The sequence below is a fragment of the Pelodiscus sinensis genome, chromosome 1 (assembly GCF_052426305.1).
Source record: "Pelodiscus sinensis isolate ZL-2025 chromosome 1, ASM5242630v1, whole genome shotgun sequence".
In the NCBI taxonomy this organism is placed as follows: domain Eukaryota; kingdom Metazoa; phylum Chordata; order Testudines; family Trionychidae; genus Pelodiscus; species Pelodiscus sinensis.
Window position 1 is genome coordinate 30,441,649 of NC_143052.1, and position 13,982 is coordinate 30,455,630.

General features: G+C 41.1%; 1 protein-coding gene across 1 annotated transcript in view; it reads left to right on the forward strand.

Annotated features, from left to right (window-relative positions):
* The window catches only part of LOC102463469 (sucrase-isomaltase, intestinal-like), a 95,500-nt gene extending 86,494 nt beyond the window's left edge, over window positions 1–9,006 (forward strand). Inside the window, 2 exon segments of the mRNA XM_025183243.3 lie at window positions 1,340–1,492; window positions 8,859–9,006. Coding sequence (XP_025039028.3) covers window positions 1,340–1,492; window positions 8,859–8,918 — 213 coding nt within the window. The 3' untranslated portion in view covers window positions 8,919–9,006.
* Window positions 9,007–13,982: the final 4,976 nt, after the last annotated feature.

Consider the following 13,982-nt stretch of genomic DNA (forward strand, 5'->3'; position numbering starts at 1 on the left):
ATTTCACTTCTTTAATCTTGTTGTCTTAAGAAAAAATGGCATTTTCACATGATGTAAAGAAGGAAGAAGATTACTTTAGTTTTCTGTATTCTGTATTTAGATATTTACTGTAGGCAGACTACAGAAAAAGAGCAAACAGATTTATATTAAATTGGAAACTGTGCAAATATGATTGTTGACTTAGTGGTGCTTCCATTTCTCATTGCTCATATATGATTGTATCTGTAAATCCTTGTCTGAAATTTCTGTTTGTATTCTGGTAACCTCCAATGTTAAGATTTTATTACCAGTATACTGAAGTAAAAAAAATCATTCTAGATCACAAATTATAAATGTATGACAGATGTGTGACTTTGCAACATATGGGAGTCCTCACTGTATGCTGTATATTCCTCTATAAGTATATAAAAGCATCACCCTAAATTAGTAGGGTTCCGGTTAACTGGTTGTGGCTGAATAAGTTTCCCGCCCAGCTTGGGAACAGGGCTGCTCCAGCCACATGGGGTCCACCACAGCAGGGGCTGCTCCTGCTGGCTGGCTGGAGCAGCTCATGTCTGCAGTGGAACTGGCCTGGCTCCCCCACCAAAAATTACACGCTGGCTCCCCGGGAGTGGAGTGGGTGGGGGAGCCGGCTGCAAAACTTGCAGTGAAGCTTTCCTTGACTGATTGGGCAGCACTTCCTCAGGACTCATTAAGGAGCTTTGCCTAAGTAAGGGCTGCAGAGTTAGTCCCCAAAATTTATATTTTCATTTGAACAACCAAGGAGGCTTTAAATATATTACAGGTCTACGAAACACAGCTCCCTAGAAATAATGTAATTCCTCAATGTTTTTAATGTTGTGAAATTTGATGACTAAAAGGTTTGTAGCAGAAGTTTCACTATTAGGATAATAAAAATATGAGATTAAATATATGGTACCCAATAAACACAGAAGGCATTAACTGGAAATCACTTCGTGTATACTGTAGATAACTACTATACTTACTTTAAACTAAGTAAAATTCCCTGTCGAGATTTTGATACTGTGTGTGACAGTGTAATATCTGAGTGGGGTATTAAAACCAGTGCTACAATAATGAAGAAGTCTACGAAGATTTCATGTTCATACTGTAAATATTTATTTATTTCCAATTTTGCTGGTGGTTAATTATATGCAATATTTTATTCTGTATGAAAACTGTGTCCACTGTTACTATTCTCTACCTTTCTATTTTTAAAATGTGTATACTTTATAGGACATTTTGAATGGAGTAAAACAATGAGATGTAACAAGTATTCAATAAGTAATTTCCAGTTAGTTACTATTAATCTAAAAATTCTTATTCTGAATTATTATAGGGCCAAATGAAGACAAAGATTGTTAAAAATGGCTACCGGGGAGTTGATTCTCTGATATACAACACAGTTCAAGTTCTTGGTGTGACTTCAAGACCTAATGCTGTTGTTTTGAATGGAAAAGTCATCAAGGACTTACAATATCAAGCAAATGGGGTAAGAGTTGTGCTGACAAATTACGAATGTGATTTTTCATAAGTTTTTTCCCAAACTCAATGAACAATGCTAATATTTTCCCATTCAAGTCTTGTTTTGTTCAAAAAACAAAACAAAACTGGAGATCAAATTTTTGTACATCAGAGTATGAGGTTAACTTTGCAAAAAGTCACAAGAGTAAGAATAGAAGATTTCTTGGGTTTCGTTACAGAAAATTTTCTCTTGTCCTTACACACGTCTTTCTAATTTTGTAAAAATTTAAGAAACAACAAATAGTCCGGTAGCATTTTAAAGACTAACAAAACATGTAGATGGTATCATGAGCTTTCGTGGACATAGCCCACTTCTTCAGATGACCAGAGTATTGGATGTCTGCAGTGATTTTAGCTATGCTGGTCTCTGCATATGAGAAAGACAAGACTGATGAGGTAATATATTTTTTTGGTTCAACTTCTGATGAAAGAAGGTATTAGTATTCAATCTACACTACAGCTCTTCTTCGGCTAGGGAAAAAGTCTGCTTCCTTCCCCAGACCTGAAGAAGAGCCTTGTGTAGCTTTAAAGCATGTACATTCTTCCAACAGAAGTTGGTCCTATAAAATATTATCTTACTTACCTTGTCTTTCTGCTTTTGTGTGTATGGCTTACAGAAGCCTACATGCCCTGATTTATAAAATAACATTCCCACAAATAATTTTGTTGTTATAATAGTCACTCCATTCTTAGAGCTATGGAGATATATTAGCTGCTGCTGTTGTGTTTATATTCTCAAATCTGCCCCAATGTTATTTAGCAGCTACTTAAAATATCTGAAACACGTGCCTACTTCATTATTTTTTATCAGAAATGGGTGCCCAGATTGTCCAAAAAATGGATATAGTTAATTTTAGTTGGTGTTTTCCTATTTTCACATGCAAACCTGGGCCTGGTTCCATCACATCTTTCCTCACAATCTGGACCCGTTGACTGGGGCTGCTTCTACTATGGAAAACTCAGAAAAAAATTCACAAATTTGGAGTTCTAAGAAACTTACAACCAGTATATTTAAAAACAAACAAAAACAGGTGCAGACCTCACTACTTTCTCACAGTCCCGAGACAGTTAAAATACAGCATGCTATGCAAAAACAAAAAAAAAATGATATTTGCTATTAGAAACATAAATAATTCATACTCAAAGAGTGGTTGTGTATGAGAGAGAATTTGAAAAAAATTCCAGATGATTAAAAAAAGCCTAATAAAATGTAAATGCAGCTTTTATGAGGTTATATTAAATATGGTTGAGAGTTCAACTCCTCTTTTACATTTATAAGAGTTGCTTCTCCTAGGAAGCTTGAGTGTAATCATTAACAAAGGCTTCTCAGATTATCAGTCGGGTATGAAGAACCCCTCTTCACCGGACAGTATGTCTGAACAATAGTGGTGAAACAACTTTAAAAGAGCATGTTGGGAGGAAAAATAGATCTGTTCTAGGTTCTGCATAGGCTTGTGATAGTTACTTCTGTATTCTATAAGGAGTATGCTGATACTGATTGCATCAGCATAGATGTGCCAGGCTTTGATATGGGTATCAGTGTATAAGAGCTCTGGTTTGCCTAAGGATGAGGGAAAATTGCTATTCTGGAAATTAGAATGAAATCAGAATGGCAGAGGGACTAGACTCCTTAAGGGAATATAGCGGGAAGCATGCTTCCCTTGTGCACTAGAAATCTCAAAAAAGCATTTTGTCTCTGTGGTGCTTTTTTCTATGGGCTATGTCTAACTACATACTACACCCCAAGGTATTTGTATATAAATAGAAACAGTTTACTTAATAATCAGCCTCTCCTCCTGTCTTATTCATTTGGTGATGCTGTATCCAACATTTGTGATATCACGGAATACGTTACCATAGATGCCTTTGTGGTTGATACTACAAACACTGATCCGGAGTTTTAATGAATAAATTAATCAGGCAGAGGAGGCATATTACAGAGAAGAAAACTTCTGTTTATAAACAGATTTCTTTGTAAGAAGCAATGAAAAATAGGGAAATATTGCACCTGGCAGAACAATGGGATTCTGGAAGAATATCATGGACAAAATCCTTAATGATGCTGTGAACATTCAACTCCCACTGGCTGTTTCTCAGGATTTGGCCCCGATTATTTGAAGTTTGCATTCTGTTACATGGTCTATTTCACTATAAGTGTGATTTTTTTCACATTTTAAAACAGATACTCTCTTGTTGATTTTTCCAGGATAAAATATAATCTGTTTACTGTGTAACAAAGTCCCTATCTCCTGTACGTCACTATTTCTAATTCTTAAGACTGTTAACCATTTCCCACCCCACACATGTGCAGTAGCCCATAGGAATATTATGCCTTAAGAGCTGTAGAAATTCCCCTATAATGGGTACAGGAGGAATGACAGAGAGGGGGTCTGCTAGCTAGGCTGAAATAAAAATGACCTGAGAGTAGTAAGATCCTCCATTCTCTTCAACACAGACCACTTTGGGGGCTAATTTATATTGTATAGAGCTACTACCAGTCTTGTTACCTCTTAAAGACATACAGGCAGTCCCCGACTTACGCGGATCCGACTTATGTCGGATCTGCAGTTACAGACGGGGCTGCCCCGGAGGACACGGACTGCGGGACCTCGTGGTCCTGCCGCCCGTGTACTCCGGGGCTTTCTCCGCATCTCCCTGGTCTCCCTGGGGAAGCCGGCAGCGGAGCAGCCCAGGCGCGCCTGGGCTGCCCTGCTGCCTGAGCCCCTCGGCGGCTTTGCAAAGCCTCGGGGGAAGCCGGCAGCGGGACAGCCCAGACGCCCCGCGGCTGTCCCGCTGCTGGCATCCTCAGAGGCTTTGCTCCCCGTCTCCTTGGTCTGCTGGCCTCCAGCAGACCAGGGAGACAGGGAGCAAAGCCGCGGAGGACCCAGGCGGCGGGACCGCGGTGCGTCTCGGTCCGCCGCCCGCATCTTCCTGGTCTGCTGGGGTGCGGGGGGCGCAGCTAGTACGCCCCTCCCCCCAGCAGACTAGGCTTTTCTCCAGACGCCTGTGGCAGAGCAGCTGGGGCGCTGCCGGTTGGTCCCGCAGTGCCGCTCTGGGCGCTACTGGACCAACCCGGCAGCACCCCAGCTCCTCTGCCCCAGGCGTCCTGATTCAGCCGCTGCTGGTCAGTTTCAGCAGCGACTGAATCAGGACGCCTGGGGCAGAGCAGATGGGGTGCTGCCAGGTTGGTCCAGTAGTGCCGAGGAGCGGTGCTACTGGAGCAACCCAGCAGCACCCCAGCTGTTCTGCCCCAGGCGTCCCCAAGTCAGCTGCTGCTGAAACTGACCAGTGCTGACTACAGGAAGCCCGAGGCAGAGTTGCTCTGCCCTGGGCTTCCTGGAATCAGCTGCTGATCAGCTTCAGCAGCAGCTGACTTGGGGACGCCTGGGTTTCTTAAGTTGATTCTGTATGTAAGTCAGAACTGGCATCCAGATTCAGCAGCGGCTGAATCTGGACGCCAGTTCTGACTTACATACAAATTCAACTTAAGAACAAACCTACAGTCCCTATCTTGTATGTAACCCGGGGACTGCCTGTACATAAGAACGGCCATACTGGGTCAGACCAAGGGTCCATCTAGCCCAGTATCCTGTCTGCCGACAGTGGCCAACACAAGATGCCCCAGAGGGAGGGAACACAACAGGTAATCATAACATGATCCCTCTCCTGTCATCCATTTCCAGACAAACAGAGGCTAGGGAAACCATCCTACCCATCCTGGCTAATAACCATTGATGGCCCTAACCTCCAGGAATCTATCTAGCTCTTTTTTTAATCCTTTTAAAGTTTTTGCCTTCACCACATCCTCTGGCAAGGAGTTCTACTGGTTGACTGCGCACTGAGTGAAGAAAAACTTCCTTTTGTTTGTTTTAAACCTGCTGCCTATTAATTTTATTTGGTGACCCCTAGTTCTTATAGTGTGGGAATAAGTAAATAACTTTTTCTTATTCACTTTAGCATACCAGTCATGATTTTATAGATCTCTATCATATCCCTGCTTAGTCTACTTCTATGTAAGCTTAAAATCCCAGTCTTTTCAATCTCTCTTCATATGGGACCCATTCCAAATCCCTAATCATTTTTGTTGCCCTTTTCTGAACCTTTTCTAATGCTGATATATCTTTTTTGAGATGAGGCGACCACATCTGTACGCAGTATTCAAGATATGGACGTGACATGTTTTTATACAGTTGCAATAAGATATTCTCTGTCTTAATTATCTATCCCTTTTTTAAGGGATTCCTCACATTCTATTTGGGTTTTTTTCACTGCCGCTGCACACTGAATGGATTTTTCAGAGAACTATTCACAATGACTCCAAGATCTCTCTCTTGAGTAGTTGTAGCTAAGTTAGTTCCCATTATATTGAGTGTATAGTTGAGATTATTTTTTCCAAGGTGCATTACTTTACATTTATCAACATTAAATGTCATTTGCCATTTTGTTGCCCAATCACTTAGTTTGGTGAAATGTTTTTGAAGCGCGTCACAGTCTGCTTTGGTCTTCACTATCTTGAGCAGTTTGGTATCATCTGCAAACTTTGCCACCTCCCTATTTACTCCTTTCTCTAGCTCATTTATAAGTAAGTTGAACAGGACTGGTCCCAGGACAGACCCTTGGGGAACTCCACTAGTTACCTCTCTCTGCTTTGAAAACTTACCATTTATTCCTACCCTTTGTTTCCTGTCTTATAACCAACATCAATCCACGAAAGCACCTTCCCTCTTATCCCATGACAGCTTATTTTACTTAAAAACCTTTGGTGAGGGACCTTGTCAAAGGCTTTCTGGAATGCTAAGTAAACTGTGTCTACCGGATCCCTCTTGTCCACATGTTTGTTGACCACCTCAAAGAACTATAATAGATTAGTAAAGCATGATTTCCCTTTACAGAAACCAGGTTGACTTTCCCTCAAAAAATTATGTTCATCTATGTGTCTAACAATTTTATTCTTTACTATAGTTTCAATTAATTTGCCTGGTACTGACATTAGACTTACTGGTCTGTGATTGCCAGGATCACCTCTAGAGGTTTTTTTAAATATTGGCATCATGTTCGCTATCTTCCAATCATTAGGTACGGAAGCTGATTTAAAGGATAGGTTACAAACCACAGTTTTCCTCCTGCTCCAATATCTCAACTCCCTGCTCCACCTCCCAGCCCCGTCATACCTAACCTCATGGTTCCCCCACCCATATTCCACTTCACAGCCCCGTTGGACCCAATACCCCAGACACTGGTCTCCCGACCTCAATCCTCTGCCCCTGCAATCCACTTGTCAGCCCACAGCTCCATCTGGCTGTTCTACTTAGTCTGCCTGCTCCCACAACAGCCTCCTTGTCCTTCTCCTACCCCCGCCCCCCATAGCTCCTGCCTTCACTGCACTGAGCACAGCCCTGCCCCATAGAGTGGCTGCCCCCTGCCAGTGTGGGATGGAGGGTGCAGTTATTTGGGCTGCATAGGGCACCAAAAATCATAAAGATGGTCTAGTTACCCACCCTGCTCTAAACACTGGCCACCATTGACAGGTGTTTTATCCAACCATAAAACCTCCAACAATGTGGGTTCCACAACCACCCTTGGAGGCCTGTTCTAGGACTTAACTACCCTTATAGTTAGAAAGTTTTTTCCTAATATCTAACCTTAGTCTGCCTTGCTACAGATTAAGCCCACTAAAACTGTAATGGATATGGAGAACAATTGATCACACTCTTTTGAATAGCAGTCCTTAATATGTTTGAATACTATATTCAGGTTCCCTTTGGTTTTCTTTTCTCAAGACTGAATGTGCCAAGCTTTTAAACCTTTCATTATGAGCCACGTTTTCTAAACCTTTTTATCATTTTTGTTTTTGCCCTCTGGACTCTCTCTAGTTTGTCCATATCTTTTTCTAAAGCACGGCACTCAGAATTGGACACATTACTCTAGCTAAGGCCTCATTAGAGTGTGCAGAGTGGGACAATTACTTCCTATGTCTCATAGACAGCACTTCTGTCAATACAGAAGATTAGACTTTGTTGCAACTGCATTATATTGATAGTTCATATGCAGTATGTGATATATTATAATGCCCAGATGCTTTCAACAGAACTACCACATCACCAGTTAACTCACCATTTTGTAGTTGTTCATTTGATTCCCCGCCCCCTTCCTTCATGTCGTATTTTGCACTTGTTTCTACTGAATTTCATCTTGTTGATTTCAGACCAGTTCTCCAACTTGTCAAGGTCTTAATGAATTCTAATCTTGTCTTCCAGAGTGTTTTCAAATCTTCCCAGCCTGGTGTCATCCACAAATTTTATAAGCTTACTTTCCACTCCATTATCCATTGAATAGTACTGAATCTGGGACTGACTCCTATGGGGCTCCATTACATATATCCTCCCTATTTGACAATGAACCATTTATAGCCACACTTTGAAAGACCATACTCAATCAGTTGTGCCACCCTTGTGTATACACCACATTTTCCTTGTTTGCTTATGAAAATACCACATAATATTTTCATAAGCAAACAAGGAAAATGTGATCTATACACAAGGGTGGCACAACAAGTTGAGTATGGTCTTTCAAAAAGGAAGTAAAGTCTTACTAAAATCAATATATAAGTTAAGTGCCTGTATAGAGAACTATCAATGATAAATAACTATTTAGGCATTGAAGTACAATGTTAATACAGTTGTACATAAAGTATCAGCCAGAATACATAAGATATATTGTTGATTTATCTCTCACAAAATTATAAATGTTGAAATGCTTATAGGTAAGCCTTTGATTCTCAGTCTAGAGAATCTGCCACAGAATTCTCTACTTCAAGTAAAATTATACTTTTGAGTCTCATATTTCATTTTTAAAAGATTGCTTTTAGCTCTCATAGTTGGAGAGATTACACTTAGTTCACATTTTCAAGGTTAATGCAGTAATGTGAACTCAGATTTGTAGGGAATCTGGGGGAAAATAAGGCTTGAGAATGAATTTCTCCCATTCATTATAATGAGTTGCTGCTTCTGAAACCTACACATAGTCTGTGGCATAATGGAAACTAAAAATAAGGAGACAGCATAAAATGAATTAAATTTAGTATCAATTTAACAATGCGACTGCTACTTTGGTTTGATTTTTAATTTAACATGTTCACCAAAGTACTAAAGAATTTTGGGAGTTCTCTGCAGAACTTATGTCCAGTTTGTTACCCACGGGGTCTTGCCTATATGGTCAAGGGAAAGGTCTTATGGCAGTCTATACTCAAGCTGATGTTCCTGTTGAAGTTGTGGAGCTGCTTTCAATTATCTTAGCATATGTTTTTAATTAATTTTGTTTCACTTTTCCCACAGAAACTCACCCTTCAGATTTCTGTACCTCTTACTGAGGAGCTGAACATTATACTTCAGTAGAATATTTAGAAAGTATTGCTTCATTTCAATATAAATTAATCTCAAATTTGATGTCATTCCAATTTTAATGTCAAAATAAAAAAGTCGTTTGTTGCATATGTTTTTGATGTATTTTTCATATCATGTCAGTGGAATGTAAATAGCCATTTTATTTTTTTAATTCAACAATTATTCAGTTAAAAGAATATTAAGATTATAGAGAATTCAGTAACAATCACTATGTGATGAAAACTACCTTGGATTATTGCATATCCACATGAAAGAAAAAAAAAAGCCTGGAAAATGTCCTTCCTCTTTTGAAACCAATCCTGCACTAACGAAGTCAATGGAGGCTTTACCTCAAAGGGCACAGGAGTTTGTAATTTGTCTCTCTGCCCATCACAAGTATAGTAAAAATTGGTGTTAAAATATAACCAATTTATCTAGATAGCTAGAACCCTATAGTAAGAGGACAAGGAACATTGGTGTTGTCCTGGACAGACTGACATGACTATTCACATATCTTGACCTATAAAAGTATTCATTCTGTTGTATTCTACACCATTGTTAAAAAAGGTAGGACTCTATTCTGGGCCCCCTGCTCTGGTTGTTTTGTGCCATTATGCAGTTACAAACCAACTGGAAGGTTAGCTTAAGCAACTACATGGGTACTTCTGTTTTGTACAAGGAATTACATGGAGGCATACAACTGGAATAGTGGCAGCATTCTACCTTCCTTTCAGTCCCTGACATAAAGATGCTGGAATGATGGGTGATTAGCTGGAGCAACTTTGTACTCCAGCTCTTTCTAGCTAACGAATAAACCCTTGAAGCTGTGGGCATGGCTCCAGATACTTGTACTTTTCCCTGGCCAGGCAGGAACACATTTTAAACCCTAAATACACTCCAGAATCCAGAGACCATAATTGTTTCCTGATGCCATCTTTGCCCTATCCTAAAATGCTCTGAATGCAATTCAGACACAGTACAGGATGAGGGCTAGAGAGCTAGCAGTAGATAGCTACAAGCATGGTGAGAGCATACAGAAGGTCTAGGGAGGTCTCTGGGGAGTTCCAACGTTATTTTTCAGTTTCTGAGTCAGAAATCCCATATGATTTCCTGTGGATATTTTTTCCATTATTATGGACCCCCTCATAATTGCAAACAATCAATACCCCTAATGCTGCTTACAGATATAACTAAGCAGTGGTGCACACAGCATGGAATCAGAGACAAGAACGCTGACATCTTCTATTCAATGTTCTTTTAAGCAGACATTTCCACCAAGAAGATGAAATATTGTTAAATTATAATAGTTCTTGTCATTTGCAAGTTCTTTTGAGAGTTACTATATCATTAACGCCATAATATGTATTCCTAACTAGAGGATGGCCGTATTTCCCTATGCCAAATATGGGATACCAAAGCGGGGGAGAGGGGCTACTGCTGGTGCTCAGGGCTTCAGCACCACAGTGTGGGGTGAGGAGCCACCGAAATAGAGGTCTTCAGCCCTGCAGCAGGATGGGCAGAGGGAAGGGGAGCCACCTGCATGTGGGGCTTCAGCCCTGCAGTGACGGGGATGGTGGAGGAGCTGCTGGCACTCGGGGCTTCAACCCCACAGTGTGGGGGAGGAGCCGTTAGCATGTGGGCCTCCAATGGCTGAAGCTCCAAGCGCCAGCAGCTCCCCTCCCACCCTGCCCCACTACAGGGATGAAGTTCAGTCCTGCAGCATGCAAGGTAGGGAGGAGAGGAGAGCCACCGGCTCTCAGGGCTTCAGCAGTGCAGCAGGGAAGAGGAGCTGCCGATCCTTGGGGCTTCCGTAGCTGAAGCCCTGAGCACTAGCAGCTCCTCTCTTCCTACCCCACCCTCACTGCAGGAAAAATACAAAATAATGTGCCTTTTTTTTTAAAGCTGGGACACTGGAAGGAGGTCTTAAATAAGGGACTGTCCTGGTAAAAGTGGGATGGATGGTCACCCTACCTAATTGTGACATTTATAACAGTATTGAAAGATTATTCTTTTCACGCTTTGAGACAGACTATATTTATTGAGGCCATTAGTTTTAATTCTAATGGTAAGGCACTCTCTCACCTACTTGCAATAAAAAAAATAACAACCAACCTCACCTTTGCTAGCAAGCAATATTATATCCTATCATAAAATTAATTCTCCTTTCAGAATTCTATAATCTGAGAATTCCCAAGCATACACAATAGTTTTCATGCATAGGATGCCCCAGTATCTCAGACATTTACTCTGTTGCTTAAGTCCACTTTACACAGCAAAATGACTAGACTGGGTCCAGAAGCAAGCAAGAGAGTGCCTGGGTGTGAGGGTAGGTTTCCTCTCCCACTGGATCAAATAGAGCTGTATGTCAATAGAAACATCTTTTCTTGTAGTCTGTGACATTTTGCTGCATAATTCTCATGCCTTCCCTCTCACATTGATTGAAATATATCATTATTATATTGCATTAATGAGAGACAGCTTCTGCCAATGTATTGAAAAATATAATGTTCTGGATGAATTTAAGTACTGTACAACTGAAGCTATGAAAGGATGAGGGCAAAGCCAATTTACTAATGGATGTTTTAGCTGCAGAACTGCCAGAACTGAGTGTTTATAAGTTGGAGAATTTTCAGCTTGCAACTCCAACTTCTTTAAAAGCATAATGACAAATTATTTGAAGCAGTAATAATAATCATTCCCATTCCCGTTTCTTCAGATAACTGGTTCCCTCCTAATCAGTAGTCCTGAGTTTCAGTAGCTTCCATATGGTATCTTTATGCAGTAGTGGCTGAAATTTTATACTCGTTGGTAGAATGGATTGGTTCATCATGACAGCCTCTATCAGCCCTGATTTTTCCTTTGTTCCTGATTCAGGAAGGCATGTGTAACTTTAATTACATGAGAAGTCCAACTGACGTCTAATGATTAATTGCATACTTAAAGAATATTGTGCTGCAGTGAAGAAGGATTTTGTTATGCAGGGGTTTGGGTGAAGGTAATGTTTGGACTAGATAGTTGAAACAATAGAAGTCACCATTCAAAACTGACAGCTGGCAAGGCTTGTTAGAATCTGAGCTATGTGGGTAAAGAGGTTTGACTGGAAGCTGAATGCAAATGCAGGAGGCTGGATACTGTTTGATAGAGCTGTGTGTGTGAGCAAGAAGCAGGAAAAACATGACAGTAACAGTGAAGGCAGCAAAGCAGTGAAGAGAAACAACTGTAGCATGACCTTGAGAAAAAGATAAAAGAAAGAGCTTTTGGTGAGAGTGCTGCCTGGAAAAAGGCCTGGAACAGTAAGCAAAGAAACTATCTCCAGTCCTTTGATTCCTTCTATCTTTAGTGGGGAAAAGCACTTTATTTACATTGTTTGTAAATAAACACAGGACTTCAAACAGATATTTGACTCTATCGTAAAATTTCCCCTCCTCCTCCCACAAACACCTGAAACAACCCAGGATGGAGGATGCCAGTACTGAGGCTTTTGCTAGTGTAGATGAAAGTCTCAGTTTCATGTGAAAAAGTCTATGCTTGAGACAGAGACTGGCAACCAATATTGTAGGAACAGGCTTTAACCCACTGTGATAGCCAGCAGACCCTTAAACTATGGTCTCTGGCTAAACTTTCTAGAGGCCTGCTGTTCAGTTGGCCTAAGACCCATGAGACCTAACTGCTTCAGTTTCAGTGGGAAAAACAGGATGAGCATATAAAGCAACTCTGCCTGTTCATCCTAAAGTAGAGAGCCAAAGAAACATACTATTAGGTAGAGAGCCACAACTAACTCTCATAAGTTTCACACACCCATGCAAGGCCAAAGCCCTGGAAGGGGCCATTCTCCTGAGAAAGAAACAACAGCCATCTTCTCAAGGTCAACCATGAATTGTTGCTAAGGAACTAGAGATAGCACCCCCCTTCACGAGCCCAAGTTGAAAATCTATCAAAGGTATACTTTAAATAATTGCTTGCTGTGTATCTCTTTTTGGTTTTTTTTTTTTTTTTTTTTTTTGCTCTATACCCCTAGGCAAACACTTATGGACCATACCTATCACTTATTGGGGAAACACTGTTACCACTCCTACACATCCCAAGTGGAATGTAACTATGCCTAACACATTTTGGGGGGAGGGGTGGAGACATATACTTGTGTTTAGCAATTATGTTAACCTAAGTCTTGGGCGGAGTTACTATGTAATTTTTTGGGTTTTTTTGGCTTATTGGCTTATAATGCATTGCTGCTAGAACCTATCTAGGGGCTCGGGAATGCCTCTCCCCATCGTTTCTTTCTGCCCATCAGCTCCCTTTATAGTGTCTTGTAATCACTTACTCGGCAGTGTCTGCTGAGCCCAAGTGGCAAGGTGGCATTCCGCCAGCACTGTGTATAATAAATCCTCCTGCTTGAATCTACACGGTGTCTACATTTTTACTTTCCAACAAATATCTTCTGACTGCTGTGAACTACTACATTATATGTCTTGAAGTCTACTCAGTGATGAGTGAAGAGGCTGTGACAATGACAGAGGTCCTGGCCAATGAACTCTTCACCTGATTTCAGTTGTGGGTGAATTACAAACAGATCCACTTGAAACCAAATTGTTTCACCAGGTGTTTTCTATTCTAGCATTCTTCCTGTTTGGGGGAAACCGCTTGTGTAGAGTTCCTGAAGATGAACACAGCAATTTGAATCCTTTCTACTATGTAGAATCACTACAAACCCCAAACTGAAAAGTTCACACTTCTGCTAGAAAACAGTGAGGTTAGACTTTGTCTGAGGCTGCCTTCCCCAGCTGGAAGTGTCTTTGGCTCAATAGGGTGCTACACCATGGCTCACTCAAATTCTTCCTTTTGTGCTGTCATTTAGTCCTGTGTCTGTCTGTATCTTGTCATGATCCTACTCCTTCTTTTGGGGTAATAGAGTCAGGGCGCTTGTGACTCTTGTGGTGGCTAGACAGTGCTAGGTTCCTGGGGGCAAGGACCTTTTCTTGCTCCCACATCATTATTATGCCTTGTATTGGAGGTGGTGAGGGCACCCAGGGCCATCCATCTCACTGGGTTCCAACTGACAGACCTCATTTGCACCAG